Source organism: Poecile atricapillus, chromosome 12, assembly GCF_030490865.1.
Source record: "Poecile atricapillus isolate bPoeAtr1 chromosome 12, bPoeAtr1.hap1, whole genome shotgun sequence".
In the NCBI taxonomy this organism is placed as follows: Eukaryota; Metazoa; Chordata; class Aves; order Passeriformes; family Paridae; genus Poecile; species Poecile atricapillus.
In genome coordinates, this window is record NC_081260.1 from 5,116,635 (window position 1) to 5,134,717 (window position 18,083).

General features: G+C 42.1%; 1 protein-coding gene across 8 annotated transcripts in view; it reads left to right on the forward strand.

Moving 5' to 3' along the window:
• Positions 1–18,083, forward strand: part of LOC131583622 (5-hydroxytryptamine receptor 2A-like) — a 170,218-nt gene that overhangs the window by 111,550 nt on the left and 40,585 nt on the right. For 7 of the 8 annotated variants that reach the window (XM_058847942.1, XM_058847946.1, XM_058847945.1 and 4 more), the window contains exon 4: positions 10,406–10,606. The exons of the other annotated variant lie outside the window; for it this stretch is intronic. In XM_058847942.1, the coding sequence (XP_058703925.1) occupies positions 10,406–10,606 (201 nt within the window). The remainder of the gene's footprint in view (positions 1–10,405; positions 10,607–18,083) is intronic. 8 annotated transcript variants of the gene reach the window in all.

Below are 18,083 nucleotides of genomic sequence, written 5' to 3' on the forward strand. Positions count from 1 at the left end.
CCTCCCCCTGGGTGGAGCATCTCCCAATGGGATGATGTCATTTTATCAGTCATGCAGTGAGACTCAATGGCCCATTAACAGAGGATATTCCTCTGGAGGGAGGATGGGTGGTGGAAGAGATAAAGAACACTGCCCCACCTGGTTTGAACAGATGGTAATAGAATACATACTTTTGGTTACATCTTGCATTGCAACCTAAGACAGCACTTTTATTTAGTAACAAGTTGTGCACAAAATGCTTATAATAATGGAAATCCTTAACATCATATTATGTGGTTTTATGAGTTGGATTGTGACATTAAATGACAAATCTATTGCTTGGAGTAAAGTGATGATTTGAAATCATGTTTCATTAGGCTGGGTGGGCTGTAACAGCTCTTCTGGGAGGGCACAGGATGAGCAGTGTTGCAGGAGCCCTGTTCTGGTCAAAATAGACACTGCAGCTTCATTCACAGACAGCCTTCCCAGAGCCCTGCTTTCCCAGGGTTGCTTTGACCTGTCCTGTTCACAGAAGGGGGCATGGGACAGCCCCCTGAGCCTTCTCTGAGCATCATATCTAGGTGGGAGGTTGATTCCCATCTAGTCTGAATGGAGAATCCTACAGGAGGGCCAGGAGCTGAGCCCTCTCTCATCTGTAGCACCGGCTGCTCCTGGGCTGAAGACAGAGTTACCCTGCAGACCTTGACAGGTGCAAAGGGAAGTACTGCAGCACGCCAAGGTGAAGGCTTCAGGCCTTCTTCCCTCCAAGGCTTGATGCAGAGACATCCCCAGACCATGATTCTGTCCACACTCCCCACCAAGGTGTTGGATTAAACACGAGCCTTTAATGTTGGTACTTCTTTGCTAGCACAGAAGTGGGGCGGGTTGCAGCAGGGGCTCTCTGCTCACACACCCATGTCCTGTGGGTGTCTGGGTTGTCTAGGAAAGTCTCCTGTGCTGCTGAGAGAAATGAGCTCCCTGGCAGGCTTATCAGCCAATAAAGCTTTCAGACCTAGTCTCCTTGTGGAAAATTATTTTCCAGGCCTGTGAAAGAAGCCTCCAGGGTTTCCATGGTGGGCAAAATGAGCAAACATCTTAGAATTATGGGAAAATGGAGAAGTGGAGGACTGCTAGGTAACTGATGTTAACTTCACACTTTGAAACATTGTGCTGGAAGATAAAGGCTACTGAAATATTTTTCAAATATTGTTCAAGATTTGAGGAGAGATCAAGTAGTTAAGTAACTTGGTCTATTTTAGCGGCACTTGTTTCCTTTCTCTCATTTCTACGTCTTATTCTCCAGTTAAAAGACAGTTTATCAGCAAAATCCCTAAGTTTTTGTCTAGGTCACACCACACATCAACAATCCTAGTGGATAACTGTGCATTTCTGGGTGCAAACTGGGAGTGTTTTGCATACTTGCATGGCTCAGCAAATTATAGAGTACAGAACTGATTAGAAATACATGCATTTTCTAGATTGCTGTTAGAGTTCCTGTCTCTTGTTTACATACAGGATGAATTGTCCTCCACTCCTGTTTCAGGGAATGACCATGATCCTTCATTGTGCTGCCTTTTAATTGGGGCAGGTTGCACATGCACAGATTTATATGCTGAGTTGGTACACAGTGATCAACAAACTCCTAGAGAAGTGACACTTGTTCACGTGCTCACACACTTCCTTGGAATTCCTGCACATGGAGCAGTGTTCATTAGCAAATTATTCCCTCGAGAGAGTCCCTGAAGGTGCTGTTTCCAGTGTGCTGAGCTCCAGCCTGATGTTTCTGCTGTACTGGAAAGTGTCTGTTCCCAGTCAGGAGAGGTCTGGGCACAGAAATGCTTTGCAAGTGAGAGGTGTGCACCTCAGGTGTGCAGTGGCAGCAGGACAGTACATGGCACTAAGGATGAGCACCAGAATTTCTACACTTCTTAGCAACCCCCAAATAATTGCTGTTGGTAGTGGCTGCTGTGGAGCACTCTCAGACTGGCATTCCTACCTGTATAATCATGTAGAATCAGAGGTGCCCATCGCTTTGAAGGAAGATAAACAGGGAATGTACTTTGCAGATCCTGAGAAATATCAAGAATGAAAATTGTTATCTCTAAGCATGACCAAAATATGGCTTCTTTCCTTTGGTTGAAGTGGTTTCTTGCCAGTATCAGTATCACCAACTGCTTGTACTGGCTTTTGATCTTGTCAGACAACAAACCATGCCTTGCACTGGCATGAAGTGCAGCCAGAGCATTAACCCACTGTCCCTAATGGGAAAGCTGATTCACTGAACTCCTTCAATATCCCTAAATTCCCCAAAGCTCTTGAGTGTGGGTTACACTCTGCTTTGGCACAGGACAGGTGCAGGGCTGCACTAAATAGGGGCCAAAACAAGGATCACATCCTGGGCACATCAAGCAGCATGCAGCAAGAGGGAGGCAAAAGCACTGACACTTTTCAAACAGCAGATCTCACATCATGCTCACAGCATATCCCAAGACAGGGAAAAAATACTGAGTGGACATGCCAGGCATAGCAGACCAAACATCTCATCTGTGTGCTCAAAGCCAACGCTGCTGGTTTGCAGAACATAGTTTACAGTGAGTATGCAAATTATTATCAAATTTGTCATCTTCCTGGAAGATTTAATAAAAATGTTGGCTAGTTAAAGATGACAGATCTGTGTTCTCTGAATAAGGAACCCTTTATATCCAAAGAATATTTTATCTCTTACTGATATCAGGTATTTTATCACAATTTGGAGGCCAATTTGTCCAGCTGCATTGTCAGGAGGGAGCCCGAGCTGAGAAAGAGGATTAATCTCATGTAGGCTCCCAGGCAGCTGTCAGCATAGCACAGACATCTGAATTGCCACTGAGTTATGCTGAAGGAAAACCAAATACCCAGAAAAAAAATCCTCTTTATGGTTTTGTGTCCTCTCACTAGCCCTAGAGCCAGTCCTAGGATCAAGGCAGTCTAAACTTGATTTAGTATTAGGAACTCTGAGCTCAAGCAGATGGCTTCTCTGTTGCAGCTAAGGTAACTCCTCAGCAGTCAGCTGTAATTGAATAATGCCACATCATTTTCAGTTCTGAGCCTTAGTTTCCTCAAATGATCTGCAGGCTTTGGCAGCTATTTCTTGTGATAATGGATCTTTCTCAATTTCATCAAAACTGGGGAAAAAACACCTGTTACTGACATGTGTTTGTGCACTTTGTTATGAGACAGATTATTTGAAAATACTTTTATTCTCATGTTTAAAAGGTATTTGTGTGAGGTCCTTGTTTGCTTGTGGACTTACTTTCCAGTGTGGTGTTCTTTCAACTGTTGCTTTTTTAGGTGTTTAAATAACAGGTGAAGGCTGATGTGTGACCTGCATGAAGGAAATTGAAGGAGACGACGCTGTCCTGATGCTGTGCTGACATACAGAACATCAGCAAATAGAAAATGTTTCCTCCTATGAATATTTTATTAAACAGTAGTTTCATTTAGATAAATTTTTATGAAGATCATGTAGCTCAGAAGTGTGCAAAGAGATCATAACTCTCTTGGAGTTAAAATGCTGGAAGGAACCCTTTATATGAACTTGCTGAAACAATTCAATTTATTGTACCATTGGTCTGTTAACTGTCCGTATCACTCAATGCAAAAATTCCAGATGCCACTACAGATGCTTAAACTAAACAGAGAACAACATTGAGCCTAGAAATGTTTCCTCTGGCTTCAAACATAATTTTAGTCTCCACCAATAAATGAAAAAATCAATATAATACATGGATTTATGGAATGACAAATCATACCAGAATAATTTTATATTTCCAAAAGAGAAGAGATGCTGGCATTGGGATGAAAACAACATTCACTAGATTTGCTTCTTAGCAAACATCTCATTTTATTAACAGGGTTGTTTTAAGTATAGTATATGGAAAGCTGGTTCCTTGCATTTAAAATATTACTTAAATGGTATTCAAGCAACCTTTCCCTAGCTCAGATAATTATATCTGTTCTAGCTTTAATTTTCCCTCTTTCTTACATGTCCTGTCAAGACTGCAAGTCATTTCAGTACTGGATAGAAAGGAAAATCTAACAGTTAAAATTCTCATAACAGCATAGTGAGTGCAATTGTTTAATTTGCAATAGAATACAGTCACATCAATTAATCACTGTAACTTGTCAGACAAGAAACAAAATATCTTTGGAGGCACATTCAGCTCCTCTGGAGTTTCCCTCAGTGGTGGGGGGTTTCCAAAGGAGACCACTCTGCTCCGTGCCCATTTCCTGCTGCTGCCTGCCTGGGGGCTGCTTCTGCCATGCTGACAGCTCCAGGAGTGGAAAAACAAACAGCTCAGAGGAAAACTGAAGCTCAGGAACAGTGTCACAGCCCAGCTGGATGTGATCAGTGGCACAGATCCAAATAAATCCTTTGTGTGGTGTTGCACTATGGCAAAGCAGTGCCTTCTACTCACAGATGTTCAAGTCAAGAGTAGGGTGCCAGCAGCGATCTCTCCAGTGCTGTGCCTGGACACAGGATCACCTGCTTTTCTTGCTTGGTGGTCTCCTTCATTCCCTTGGCCATCACATCACCTGAGAGCCCATCCTCTGCTCAGCACCTGTTGGGACACTGAAGCCTTTTTGAACTTGCAGCACTGAAGAACACAGTCCTTCTCCTGAAAGTCACCATCATCCTTTGTGTGTAGATTGTGTGCTTGGCTGTGGTAGAACGTGTGCTATTTAAGGGATCCAGATAGCCTTTTCTTCCTCTAGAAAAATGCAGACTAGAAACTTAAAGGTAAACATAATTTCTCATGTAACTTGGTGCCCAGGAGTTCAGTATATTGGAAAAACATTAAATTCCACTCTATTGATGATAAAATCAAAAGGATTGGCAGTGCAGCCCTTGAGCTGTTTCTTTAGCCAGGAGGCTGCATGTCCCTGAGCCCCTCTGTGGACATGCTGGTAAACACTGATGACTGTGGGGAATCAAGCAAGATGTTCTGTGCTTCTTGGGCACGATGGAGATTTTCAGCACCCTCGGGTGTGTGACTCTCAGAATGATATGGATGTCTCTGAGTCATTTGTCTATGTAAATCTGAGGAAAACAAACTAGCAGAAAAGAGATAACGTAGCTTTACACTTCCTGATGTGGTATTTCAGACTTAGAAATGCTTTACTTCCTAGATAAGAGAGAGAGAAGAGAATAATTTAAACTCTTTCCTTCCCTTGGGAATAATGCAATGCAATAATGTTAAAACTGTATGTAATTGCTTTCTATTTTTGTAAAGCCTGTGGCAGCTATGAAACTTTAAAGTGAACACTGGAAAGTCTGGTTTGTACAAAATTCTTCAGTTGCATCAATGGTGCAGTGGGGGTAAAAAGCAGTGGGAAAGTGTAGGCTTTGTTCTACAAACCACAACAGTGGGTTTCCCTGGAATGTGTGAAAGAACGTTCAAAAGCTGCAGAACCCATCAGGAGGTGACAGGTTTGGGGGATGTTCTGGGTTGCTGTCTCTATTGTCACAGCAAGGTCACAGCAAGGAAACCCAAGAGAGCACTGTCATGGCATAGGGCACTGCTGATTTTGGAATTCCCAGGGAATTATCTGAGGTGTCTCCTGGATCTGTTCCACTGACCTTTCCAAGAGTCAGAGCAGTGGGTCAGTGTATGGCCAGAACCAGATCTGTGCCAGCTACAGGGTGATCAAAAGGTGCTTCAAACACACATGGTGTGGCCCTTTTAACTGCTGGGAAATTGTGCTTTGTGCTGGGATTTATTAAAACTCCTGCCTTTTTTCCATTCAATTCATTAAAGTATTTAAAAGTTAATTGTAAATATCAGAAGCCTAAAATGAGAAATATTACATGTATTTTAGTTTTTAGCCAACCCAATGAACAATGTTAAAAGAGGCTTTTGAACACATAAGCATCTTTAGTACTTATTTTGCACCTGTTAGCTGTTTCTTTTATATAAATAATATATATAGTGTGCACAGATGTATATATATATGTCAAATGTCATAATGAGACAAAATATACCTTTTTTCTTCCTGTGTCATTTTGAAGGATAGTTTTTATCCTTTTATTCAACCCAATAGATACAAGGCACTGGCTAAACACAACAATGTGTGCTGAAACTTTTTCCAAATTCCTATTCATGGCTGGAAAAGAAATTATTGATGCAGATTGTTGAGAGTTCTCATGAAAGAGTCTTGAAGATACAGAGATGAATTTTACATAATTCTTCACTTTATTGTTGTGGAAACAGGTATTTTGTTGCTGTTATTCCAGATTTTTCCTAGGTGTTATACTAGATTTTCCCAGGAGATATCCTGAGCAGATTGCATTGTAGAAGTACTGAATACGTACAAGAAACAGACATTTTAATTTTTTTTTTCTGTACAACCATTCTCCTCCGATCTGGAGTAATTCTCTTTTACCATTTGACATAATTAATTTTGCTTCCATTTGCTGTGGTTTGGATTATTCAGTCACCTCCTTCTACTGGAGCTGGTAATCCTGACTCTCATGCACTGAACAGTACAATGCCCATAACCATGCTAAACAAAACTTTTTTTTACCCATATGCATAAAAGCCTCTGACAAAAGTGACTCAGTTTCATAGCTACCATCTTTCTTGATGGAAAACAGAAAAAATGTAAGGAGCTCTTATCTGACAGCAAAGTAACTACACACAGAGATGGTCTGTGACTTTGCCAAAATGCCTTTGAGTTTCTTTATTTTTCTGCCAACAGTTTGTGCTCATCTCAGCTGTTTCAGTGACACACAGGAATTGTGGTTTGCTTTTTCTTCCTGGGGCAGGAGATGAAATCCCACCTGGGGACCATGACTCCTGGTTAAATATGAGTGTTTGTCCCATGTGTCCTGTGAGGAACCACATCAACCACTGATGCCATGAGATGCTATTCAGTCCTAGAGGCTGAAGCAATATTCTGCAGAAGTTTCCTTCCTGTAAGAATTTTTTACATCCTGGTTTTATTCTGACCAGAGCCAGAAGCTAACTTTGATCTCAGAGTAATATCACTGCAATACTTTTCTCTGTGAATTTGGCCAGTGTAAACTTCTACCACCCACAAAATATCTGGAGGCAGAAAAAATCTGTGGTTTGAATACATGCTGGGTAAAGAAATATCAACTTTTGTTCTGATCTGCTACATTCATTTAATTCCCTTCAGCACTCTCCTATCTGGTCTACCTGCCAGTGTATTAAATATATGATTCTAAGGGCTCAGATTAATCCAAGGTACAAAAATCAGTGTTTTGTACAAAAAATGTGTTCTTTTGCTTATGCAGGTATTTAGCACTGTTTCATTCTTGGAGCCAAATTTGGACTGAGATGAATGTTTTCCATTGGAAATGCAATTACTACATCTTAGAGGTGCTGGGGTCCAAGAATTCATTTCACTCAGTCATCTGTTCTTCTAAATATAGGGTAATTGCTATTCTTTGTAAATGAAATAAGAGAAAAAAGAACAAGTTAGAGAAATATTACCCTCTGTAATTAGAGTGTTTCTGAGGATAAAATTGTTTTAAAGGTATAACATCGTTAACAGATTCTTTTTTTTAATTCTTGTTTGCATCTTGGCACAGTCACAGGGCACATTTCCTATGTTTTGTACATTTATTCAAAACAGAATTAGAATAAAGCTGTTTTTCTTTTTTTACAAATTACTGGCTCTGTAGGCTGTGTAGGTGTTTTTCAAAGGCACACACCATGCTTACTTAAAAATAATTACATTTTGAGATAGAACATATATTATGTCCTTCCTATTGAGCTACAGTGATGTGTACAAGCTGCCATTCTACAAATTTCCAGAGTGACATTTTGTTATTGCAGATCATTTTAGGAAACTTCCTGAGAAAGTAAAATGTCTACTTTTACAATTGGCTGTTCAGCTAGAAGCGTAACGGAGTGCCCTGGGACAGGAGAGACTAACAGGATTTGGCATTAGGAGAACTCTCATCCCACCTTTATCTTCAAAACCATCCTGCCAGTTTGTCTGGGCAGTAGTTCTGGGCAGCATGGCTCGGATGTGTTGGTGTCTGTGGTTCCTGCAGTGCCAGGGCTGACAGCAGGTGATGTCTCCTGTCCTCACACGTTTTTCTGCTGGTAGGTTTTTGGTTCTGATGCTGTACTAGTTCACTCCAATGGCAGAAGTTGTTCCAGGGGGAATCAGTCACTGGAAGTGTTTGGATAGTTTGAAGGAAGAAGTGGGAGAGGTTATTCGTCATTCAACAATGCTGAAAAGGTGGTTGCTGTAGAAACCTCTTCCAGGTCTAGCAAATGTCAGGCATCAGACTGTGCCCACTGCAGCACCATGATCAGTCTGGAGAGGCTCCCACGCACAGGAAGCCTGGAGGCCAGCTGTCTTTTTCTGGAGACACTGGAGGTTTCCTGGCCACCTGCCTGATGTGGGGAGCAGCCGTCAATGTCACTGTTCCCCTCTACAGAGGCTGCTGCACAGTGGTGATGGAGCTGCACAAGCTCCCAGGGACCGCTTCCTCCATCAGGGCACACTCAGGGCCTTTGTGCTCATGGTTCAGCAGCACAAAGCTGGCTCTGGCAACTCAGAGTAGTGAGGCATAAAGTGTGCTGAATGTGTTTTAGTGTGGGCAGGCAGTGAAAGCCTGGGGCTGTACAGGGAGCACAGCTACCACTTGTAGGATTTCTGTCCTGGTCTTCCCCAGAGCATTCACTGAGGCACCGTTAAACACCCAGCAAATCCAAAGTGTGCTTAGCTCCAACCTGAGCTCAGTTGCAGGTTGATGGCAACGATGTCCTCAGCTACTGCAGAGTGTGAAGGTGAGCAGGAGGCAGAGAATTTGATCGTAGTGTTATAAAGGGGCTGAGTCATATTTAATTAAGTTCTATTCATTTGTACAGCAGAACTGCCTTTTAAAGTAAAGATGCTCCAGCCACAAAGTGCTTTACTTAGTTCCCTTTGACAGGGATCTCTTAAATGCTTGCTGCTGTGGATTTCAGTCCACTCACAGTCCATTTAATAGCCGTGATGCAAACTCCCTGAAATGAGTGGCTTATCTCCCCAGAGCTGAGGTCTGGCTGTGTGGGTTTTGGTGAGTACTTAGCACTTCATCTGCTTGTTTCACACTGGTAAAATGAACTAATGCGTCCATTTCGTTCCACTGTGCTCTTTGTGAAAGGTTCCTGGGCTTCTCTGGGACATTTCATAATAATTTACTCTGGTTCAGTTAACCTCAGGTTTCTGCATGAAGGTATCCTGGGTCTCTCTTGTCTGGGTAATTTGTTTCAAACTATGATTTCTGAGACTAATGTTTCATCCTTTCCATTTAAGATCAGTGGGATGGAGCTGCACAATTCTTAATATAACATTGATTCTGCAGTGATGATTCTGATCCTTGGGGTAAACTTCAAGATTGCTTTAGATATCCACTAAATATTCTGAATAAAGACACAAGAATATCTCATTATTCAACTATTATGAAGTTTCTCATGTTTTCAGCTGCTATAGATACTCTTGTTTTAATAAGAAGCCCAGAGCTTGGCAGGATGTGTTACTGATCTCACACAATCCATTCTGAACACTGATGTGGGGGTATTATTCACAAATCAATTTTCTCTGAGCTTTGATTTAAATATCATTTTAATATCAATAAAGACCCTTGAGGATTTTTCGGGGTCACTTTTATTCTCAAGCTGTGCTTCACCACTGAGTAAACAGTTTAATAAGTGCAGGCACCCAAATGAGCTGCGTGCCAGCTGCTGTCAGATGTGGCTATCGAGTCTGTTCTGTTTGCTAACATAGTTCCTGCGAAGAATAACATCCCACTCTGTCTACCTTCAAAACAGTTTTTGAATTTCAGCCACTCAGTCCCAGCAGCTCTGTAAGGAGGCAAGTATTCCTTTGATATCAAGGCACACTGCCTGGGGAGAAAAGGTGAGGTAGTGTCATTTAGCTATGTGTTAGACTGTGCACAAAAACTGTCTGCTGCCTTTCTCCTCAGCAGACAGAAACTGAGACGGACATGTCAAGGGAGTTTTAGAAAGGATCTGAAGTTAATGCCACAAAGTGCTTTGCAATCTGTGAAAAAAATGCTATGAGCAAGTTATAAAGGAATGTAATATTTGATTTTGTAAAAATATGGAAGAAAGGTTAAGAGTGGGAAACTGCTAAAATGGTCACTTGCGGGCACTGCCCTTTAGTTACTGGTCACGGAATCCAGGAGTGTGGGAACTGGCTCTGGGGTTCAGGGAGTGTCCAGAGCCAGGAACTGCCTGCAGAGAAGTCCCATGAGAGGTTTCTTCTCCGCTCCTCATGCATATGCCCTTACTGGTGTCACAGAGCTAAAATATCCCAATGGTTTCTCAGAAATGATGGCCTACCTTCCCAAATTATTTCCTTTCCTTTTTTTCCTTTCATTTCTTTTCTCTCTATGTTTCAGATTATGCTTGGCCTTTGCCTAAACAGTTGTGCCCTATATGGATTTCCCTAGATGTACTCTTTTCAACTGCATCTATCATGCATCTCTGTGCCATCTCTCTTGATCGGTACGTAGCAATTCGCAATCCCATTGAGCACAGCCGCTTCAATTCCCGCACCAAGGCCATTATGAAAATTGCTGCAGTTTGGACCATATCCATAGGTAAGCAACGTGGCTCACGGTCTTGACTGTGTCTGAATGAATAATAGTGTTACTCCAATTTTCATTTAGGATAGGTTTTTTTTTTTTAAGAGGATACTCAAATTAATTTACCTGGCCTGCATGCCTGAGCAGAATAACTGGAAATGGAAGCCTTTCCTTGCAGCTGGTGGCAGAGCAGAGTGAGCAGTCATTTTTCAGAGCACCAGCCCTCTCCACACCGGAGCACTGCTGCCGTGTCCCTATCAATAGCCGATAACAACAGTGACACGGACAAGTGGTGCTGTAAAACTGCTGTGCAAACAAAGCAGAGAACAGCATTAGCAGAGCTGGGCCAGCACAAAGCTGCACTGCGGGCACTGCAGTTAAACTCTCTCGAGTCCTGGTAATGGGTTAAGTGCAGCAGCACAGAGTTGAAGGCTATCAGCCAGGTATTTACTGCTCCTGCTCAGGTTTTATAGCCTGAACCGCTCTCTGCCACAGCTGGATTGCTGCTAGTACTGAGCTAGCAAGTTTGAAGTCATAGTAAATGAGGAGTAGGCATAGCAGAAAACACATTTGTATTACTTTGATAAAACGCAATATACAAAGCAGCAGTAAACAAAAAGAAAGCACAAAATGATAGCAAGATGACTCTGTAATACTGAGAATTATGTGAAGAAAAAGATTTTCTTTTGTAGAATTCTGTAAATGTGCTTTTTTTTTTTTAAGAGACATTTGAGGCAGGGGCAGAATTGTATGATCATTTCCATCTGTTGTATTGCCTTTTATGCTTGATTAAAATGCAGTCTTACAGGGCTTTAACATTTAATTTATATTTTATGAAGTGGTTTTTGCTTTCAGTGCTGTACTGCAAGGAAAAGCGTGTTCCAGGTATTTGAATTTCTCTTGAGTTTTTGCCTGCTTCAGAAGTGGAATATGATTCTGGATGTCTTGGTGCTACAGGGACTGATTTTGAAAATGCTTGCCTTGGGAAAAGGCTATGGGAAAAAAAAAAAAAAGATAAATTAGGGGAAATATACTTTCTCTCCTCGTGAGCATAATAAGCATATCTATTAAAGCAAATTTTCATGTGTCACAGGCCTGCTACATTCCTCCTAGGTAATAGTGAAAAATAGTGAATAAAACAGTGAAATTTGATTTGGTTTAATCAATTAATTTAAGATTTTTAAAAATTATTATTACTATTATTTTGAACTCTCTATGGTCTCTATTTGACATGGGAAAGAAAGCTACTGAATTCAGTACATAAGCAGTCACATGAGGACAAGTTCATGTGGGCTCGATTTGCAGAGGCAGCTCAGAATCAGCACAGAATTTGTGCTCCACATTGTACTGGAATGCGGATGGAGAATGGACAGACAGCACCCTCCTCGCCCCCCAGCTGAGATCTATAAATCACATTGCAAAACCTGAGCAATAAAACTGTTCTGCTTCCAGTTTTGGAGCTAACTAGCAGATCTCTGCCTGTGCTGCCTTAGATGTTGCAGACATATCCTTAGAAATTTTGGCTAGTGCTGAAGGTGGCTGCCTGCACTAGTGCCTTGAGGATCAAGCTGTGGTTTGGACTCTGGGTCCAAGGGATAAAGTAAGTACTTCATGCATGGTTCACTGATTCAGCAGACTGGTGAGAATATCTGGTACCTGACCAAACAGATGTAAAGACACAGGCCTGTCTCTTCATGGAGCTGTTTGGTGAGGATTGGGCTCATGATGACGGAAAATAAGCACATTGTGACCTCTCTCCCCAAGGAGAGAGGTACCCAAGGCAGAACAGGTGAGATGACTCTGTGCTGCTGTACAGTGCAAACACCTCACCCCTACCCAGCTGCCTCAGGAGATGTTTAACCACTCTGCACTTACAATATGAAACAGCTGAAATAATGAACCTTGAAAGACAGACTTAAAAGGAGATGTAATGGCACATTTCCACCAGGCACGTGGTTTGTCAGCCCTCCATAAAGCAGTGGATGCTGCAGCTGTTCCCCAGCATCCCAAAGTCTTTAGGAAGAAGCTGTGAGCAGTTGCTCTGTGGGATGTCTGCAGTGCACAGCGCTTTGGGGGACTGTCCTGGGCAGCACTTCCCTCCCTGGGCTGGAAGGGACACGGGGTGCAGCTGTACCTGCGTCCCCTCCTGTGTCAGGATCACAGCTGGGATGGTGTGCAGCACATCTGGGCTTTGTTTATGTTCTGTTTGTTCTCTTTGATGCAGCTACTGATGGCCCAGAAGAGTCTTTGCTTGCATATATTTTTTTTGAAGATACAGGCAGGATCAATACTCCCCAGAGAGGCTGTTTAGGGCACTGAAATGCTGTTGGATTTCCACCCTCCCCAGTGCATGTGATAGGGCTTACCCTTTTACTCAGGCTTTCTGCAGTAGGCTGCATTAATGGAGAAAGAAAAGTACTCTTGATATGTGTCTAGCTCATTTTAGCATAACTATTTGTACTTCATAAATGAATTAAGAAATGTGGCAGACACCGGAATAAACCGAGCATGGAATGAAAGAGAACTCACTCAAAGTGTATTGTTGCTGTTTTCTGGCTCTTAACCACCTTACCTGTCACTTGGAAAGGCCTGGTGAAACCCTATGCTAATTTCAAAGGGATGAAATAGGTTAAATGAGTTCATCCTCAATTTGGTGTTTATCATGAAAGAATTTGTGTATTTCTGTTTGTGACTAAGTATCAAATTCAGAGCAGCACTTAAGTGCAGGCTAGTCAGCTTGCATTTCCTAAATCTTGCTTCAGATGAAGAGACTTCTAAATGCATTCCATGCAAAGAATCCTGAATTCAGTTTCTGAATTAGAATTCAAAATAAGAAGAAAAAGCATGTAATTTATCTTAATTCAATAGCTTTTGCATTGCATTTGTCTGAAATGTTAATGCTGATAGCAAAATATAAAAGAGGTTCTTTGCTCATTGAGCTACAAATTTGTCAAGTTGCACAAGCCTAAACTTATGATTAGATTTTAAAGTAGGGGAACATAAAACAAAGTCCTCCTGTCTTGACAATTTCTTTGTGAACAGGTCTTTTCCAAAGTCCTCTTTGTTCCAAATTAAAGTACATCATAGACATCTGTCCTTTGCTTTAGCAAACACAACTTGAGCAAGACTTTTGTCTTCAGCTAGAGAAAAAGTGGCTGCTGTGAAGGGCTGGGCTTGTAAAGATTAGTTTTGTGATAGATAGCACTGTGCTGAGGCTGGAAATAAAAACACAGGCAACAGAAATATCCTCTTAATTGAAAATGAAAATCAATTTTAGGTGTGAGCCTGCTGGCAGAATCTTGGTATTGTTTCAAGATTTCCTACTTTGTGTTGTTTCAAAGTTTTCACCAGCAGTTTGGGGGCTTGACCATCTGACAGCTCCCTGTGCCCTGCTGTGAGGAAGGTGGCCTTGTGCCACTCTGGCAGTGAGTGCTAAGGAACCAGTCAAACCCTGGGTGCACACTGGGTCATACAGGAGAAAGTGTTAACTGGGTGATACTAAAATAAACAAAATATCCCTTTGAAAATCGGAATGAAAGCAGTTCATTGATGTGGAGGTACACACACATTGCTTCTGATGTGGAAATAACTGAAACATTTTTGATTCTGAAGTTCCTTGTGACCCAGATATATGCCTGGAAGGGCTTTTCCTCTGCTTCCTGGAGTGTTCAAGGTTTGGTCATTTGCTATAGAGTGCTGAAATTACACATGCTACCAATTTTCCAGCTCACAGTTTTACATCCTTAGAAGCAGTGTAAATTAAATTTAGTTCATAGGTGACTGAGATAAGGCCATCCTTTAAATTTTGCTCTGTGTGTCAGTGCCATAGGCAGATGCCACAAGCTCTGTGTGTGTGTGTGTGTGTGTGTTTGAAAACATTTTCATTCTTTCTCTGACTCACTAATGATATTATCATTTTGATTTCAGATCGGTACCTGAGGTTTGTGTATACAATAAACCATTCAAGTTTTAAAATGAAATTTAAATCCCCATTTAACTTTCATAGTACTTCATTGTTTTGTTGAGGAGATCTATTTATAGAAATATGAAAGAGTATGAAAAGTATAAATGTGTGCTGCGAGGATCCATAAACACTCATCTCAGACTAAGTGAGCTTACATCCAACAGCTTTTTGGTTTTGCCCTGTTTGTCTCTCACAGGGGCTGAGCAGCCTCATGCATGTGAGCTGTTCTCATAATGTCCTTCAAGAGCCTCCAGGTACCAGCTCTGTCTTCCCCTCTGTGCCTGGAGATAATCCTCAGTGTGAGGAACGTGCCTGGAGTGGCACCAGTGATACAGAAACAATTGTGGTCTCCTGGGGCAGGGGGATATGCTGAGGGCAGGTTGTGCATGGAGACAAAGGGGGCCTGGAATAGCTCTCATTCCCAGTTTCCCTCAGGTCACAGTTTCAGAGCACATTTAGGGTTCTGGTTTGCACTTCTGCTCATCAATGTGTCTCTGGGGTCAGGGCCTTTCTCAGCAAGGCATTCCCATGGCTCATGTGAGATGCATTTTCTCCTGGCACCCTTAGTTCTGTGCTGGGCTGTAGCTGCTCCTGGGAGATTATGCTTTGGGGTAAGACCAAAACCCCAGGAATTTCTTTGCAGGCTTCAGGTTAGCACACAAAACTGGGCACGTTTCATGGGAAAAAGGGCAAAAACACTGCTAATGAAGAAGACAGCACATTGAAGGTCAAAATGTGTTCCTGGGATTTTGCTCAAGCCTTTCCCACTAAGCAGGCTGGCTCTGTGGCTCATCCCTTGGGCACAAGGAAGCAGTGCTAAAACAACTATTACTGGCTAAGCAAAGGTTAGACAGGCACCCTCCATCTCCTGGAAAAGCATACAGATTGCTGACTACCAGCACTGCCTTGGCAGAGGGACAGTAACAACATATATTGCTGAGAAAAATGGTTGCATACTAATTAAGCCCAAGGGAAGTAATATCTCTCCAGATTTGGGAGATTTAAAATTTACTATATTCATGTATTTTTTTAATTATCTTTTTTTTTTTTTTTTCCTTTTTATATTTGACACTGAATGTTTGACAGTGTCTGTTTGACTAAAATTCTTCTCTTGTGAGCATGGGAGTTTTAGCTGATTGGCCTATGGGCAGAGGTGCTGTGGTGGTGGTGATCTGATAACTTTTGTTTGCCTCACCAGAGTGCAGAGGTGGCATTAGCATTGCAAGCTGGGTTGCAGGTTGCCTCTGGTGGAGCAGTAGAGCTGACTTCTGCTCATAAAACCTTTCCAGACCTGCTTGCTGGTCGTGGGTGAGACAGAAACATTTTCTTTATGACCTAGAGCAAAACACTAAGGTGTCATCTGCCCGTTTTCCACTTGAGTTGTCTACAAGAATATTTTATTTAAAGACATTTTTTTGATTGAGTGTTTGTTCCATGATTCCCAAGAGGGTGATTGATCTCCCTAGCACAGTATCAAGAGTTATCAAGGTGAGGAAGAACATATTGGCTGATAACGAGCTGAATTTGGAGCAAGGAAACAACCTTGAGATTTCAGGTGATTTCAGGGAGCTTGGGTTTGTTTGATCTTGTCATTAGATGTCAGTGAAAGATTTTGCGTGGGACAGCAGCAGATGGTGACAGTTTGTGAAGAATTTGGACAGAAATTAGACTGACCATCCCACCAGATCTGTTCCCATGGGCAAGGGAGATGCTGGTGCTGTGTCTGAGGTTCTGCTCCTGAGCGTCAGTGGAGCTTGGGGAAGCCCAGCCCTGCAGCAGCTATGGTGTGAGCAGGAGCCCCATCACCCTCCTCCAAACACACAGCTGGAAACACTGGGCAGACCAACAGAAGTAATTCAGCAAAATAGAAGGGTGTGTGGGAAAATAATTTATTTCTTCTGTCTTATACTGTTGTTTGCTATTTTTCCATCTGGGCTCACGTTGCTCAGTGCTCTCCCAAGGTTTGAGTAAAGGTCAGCAGCTCATCCAGGCACACTCAGTAATGGCTTTCATCTGTTTGCAGTTGTGCTTGCTGCGGGCAGGGAGATCCTTCAAAGTTCAGCCCCCTTTTGTCTTTGGCTTTAAACCAATACAAGGCTGGCACAGTTGTTTTATTGGAATGGTCAGATAAAACTAGACCTAATCCAGCCCCAAAGGGGCATTGTTGCAATATTAGTACATAAAAGGCACTGCAGTTAGTCTGCTGAAATATGGGGATAATATGGAATTTTAGTCATTTTGAACACTTCAGAAGCCAACATTCTTCAATTTTCCTCTGAAGAACTTTGGTTTCTGAACCCAGTGCCTTTTCTTGCACACTGCCAGTCAGGAGACTGCTAGCTGTTGGGGTTTGCTTCTCACTGTCTGAATTAGAGAAATGTGCAGGAATTTTGTAAGACATTTCAGTTAAGAAACAAAATTATTTGTTTTAGTTTAAATTTGAGGTTTATTTCTGTTTATGTTTGTTTAAATATGGGGTTAAATATATGGATTTGAACAGGTAGTATTCAGCAGTTTTTACAGTGGTGTATTTGTGGCAGCCACACAGCTTCCTCTTTGCTTTTTTCTTTTCAATTGTCTGTAAATGTCAGGAGAGCAGCAGTGAGGTCCAAAGCCACCTGCAGCAGCAGAGCTCTTCCCATGGACACAGCAGACTTTGAATTCAGTGCTGACACCAGGAGAGGTGGTCCCTGGCCTTCCCAAGCTCATGTAGCTACAGCAAAATGTGACCCCTTTTGTATTCAGCCCTGAGAATTCCACACATGGAAAGACAGAGTAAACCCATAAACAAGCCTCTGTTTTCTTTAGTTAGGTAGTTGTCCTTGGAGAAAATGTGCTCTCATAGAAGAGTGTAAATTACTCCCTTTTTTAGTGGAAATAACCATAAGACACAGCTATTCAGTAATCTCTGTAATCTCTGTCAGTCTCCTGAGCTTTCACTGAAGAAAGCAAGGTATTAAACACAAAAAATATATTTTACAATGTATTTTAAATATATATTTTTAATAAATTTTTCATTTAAGTCTAAGTATCCGTGAATGTCACTTTGGACTTTTTAGCCAATTTTTTCTCTAGTAAATATTTTATAAATCTGTATTTGTAGTCATTTGAGTTTTGTTTTATTAATTTGGAATCTGTGAAGAGCATCTGTTACTCTGTGTCCACAGCATCATCTCAGCCCCATTTGGTGAACATTTCTACTGACTTAGGGACATCTTTAAAGCTGACAGGCAGCACTTAGGACAACACTTGTATTTGGACTTGTAATCCAGAGCATCTGTCTCTCTGTGGCTTCCTGCTGCTCTGTCAAACAGAAGCTAAAGGAGGGTAGAGGAGGAAAAAAATCACATTCACCTACTCTGCTGTGGTGTAAAGGGATGTCCTGCTCAAGCTGCTGCCTGGCAGAGGGGTGCACAGAGCTCCCAGTGTTGAGTCTCGCAGGGACCTGGTTCATGGCTTACTGCTGGTAGTGGCTGGTTGTCTTTTCTTGCTGGGGCAAAACCAGCTGTGCCAGGGACTGCTCAGACC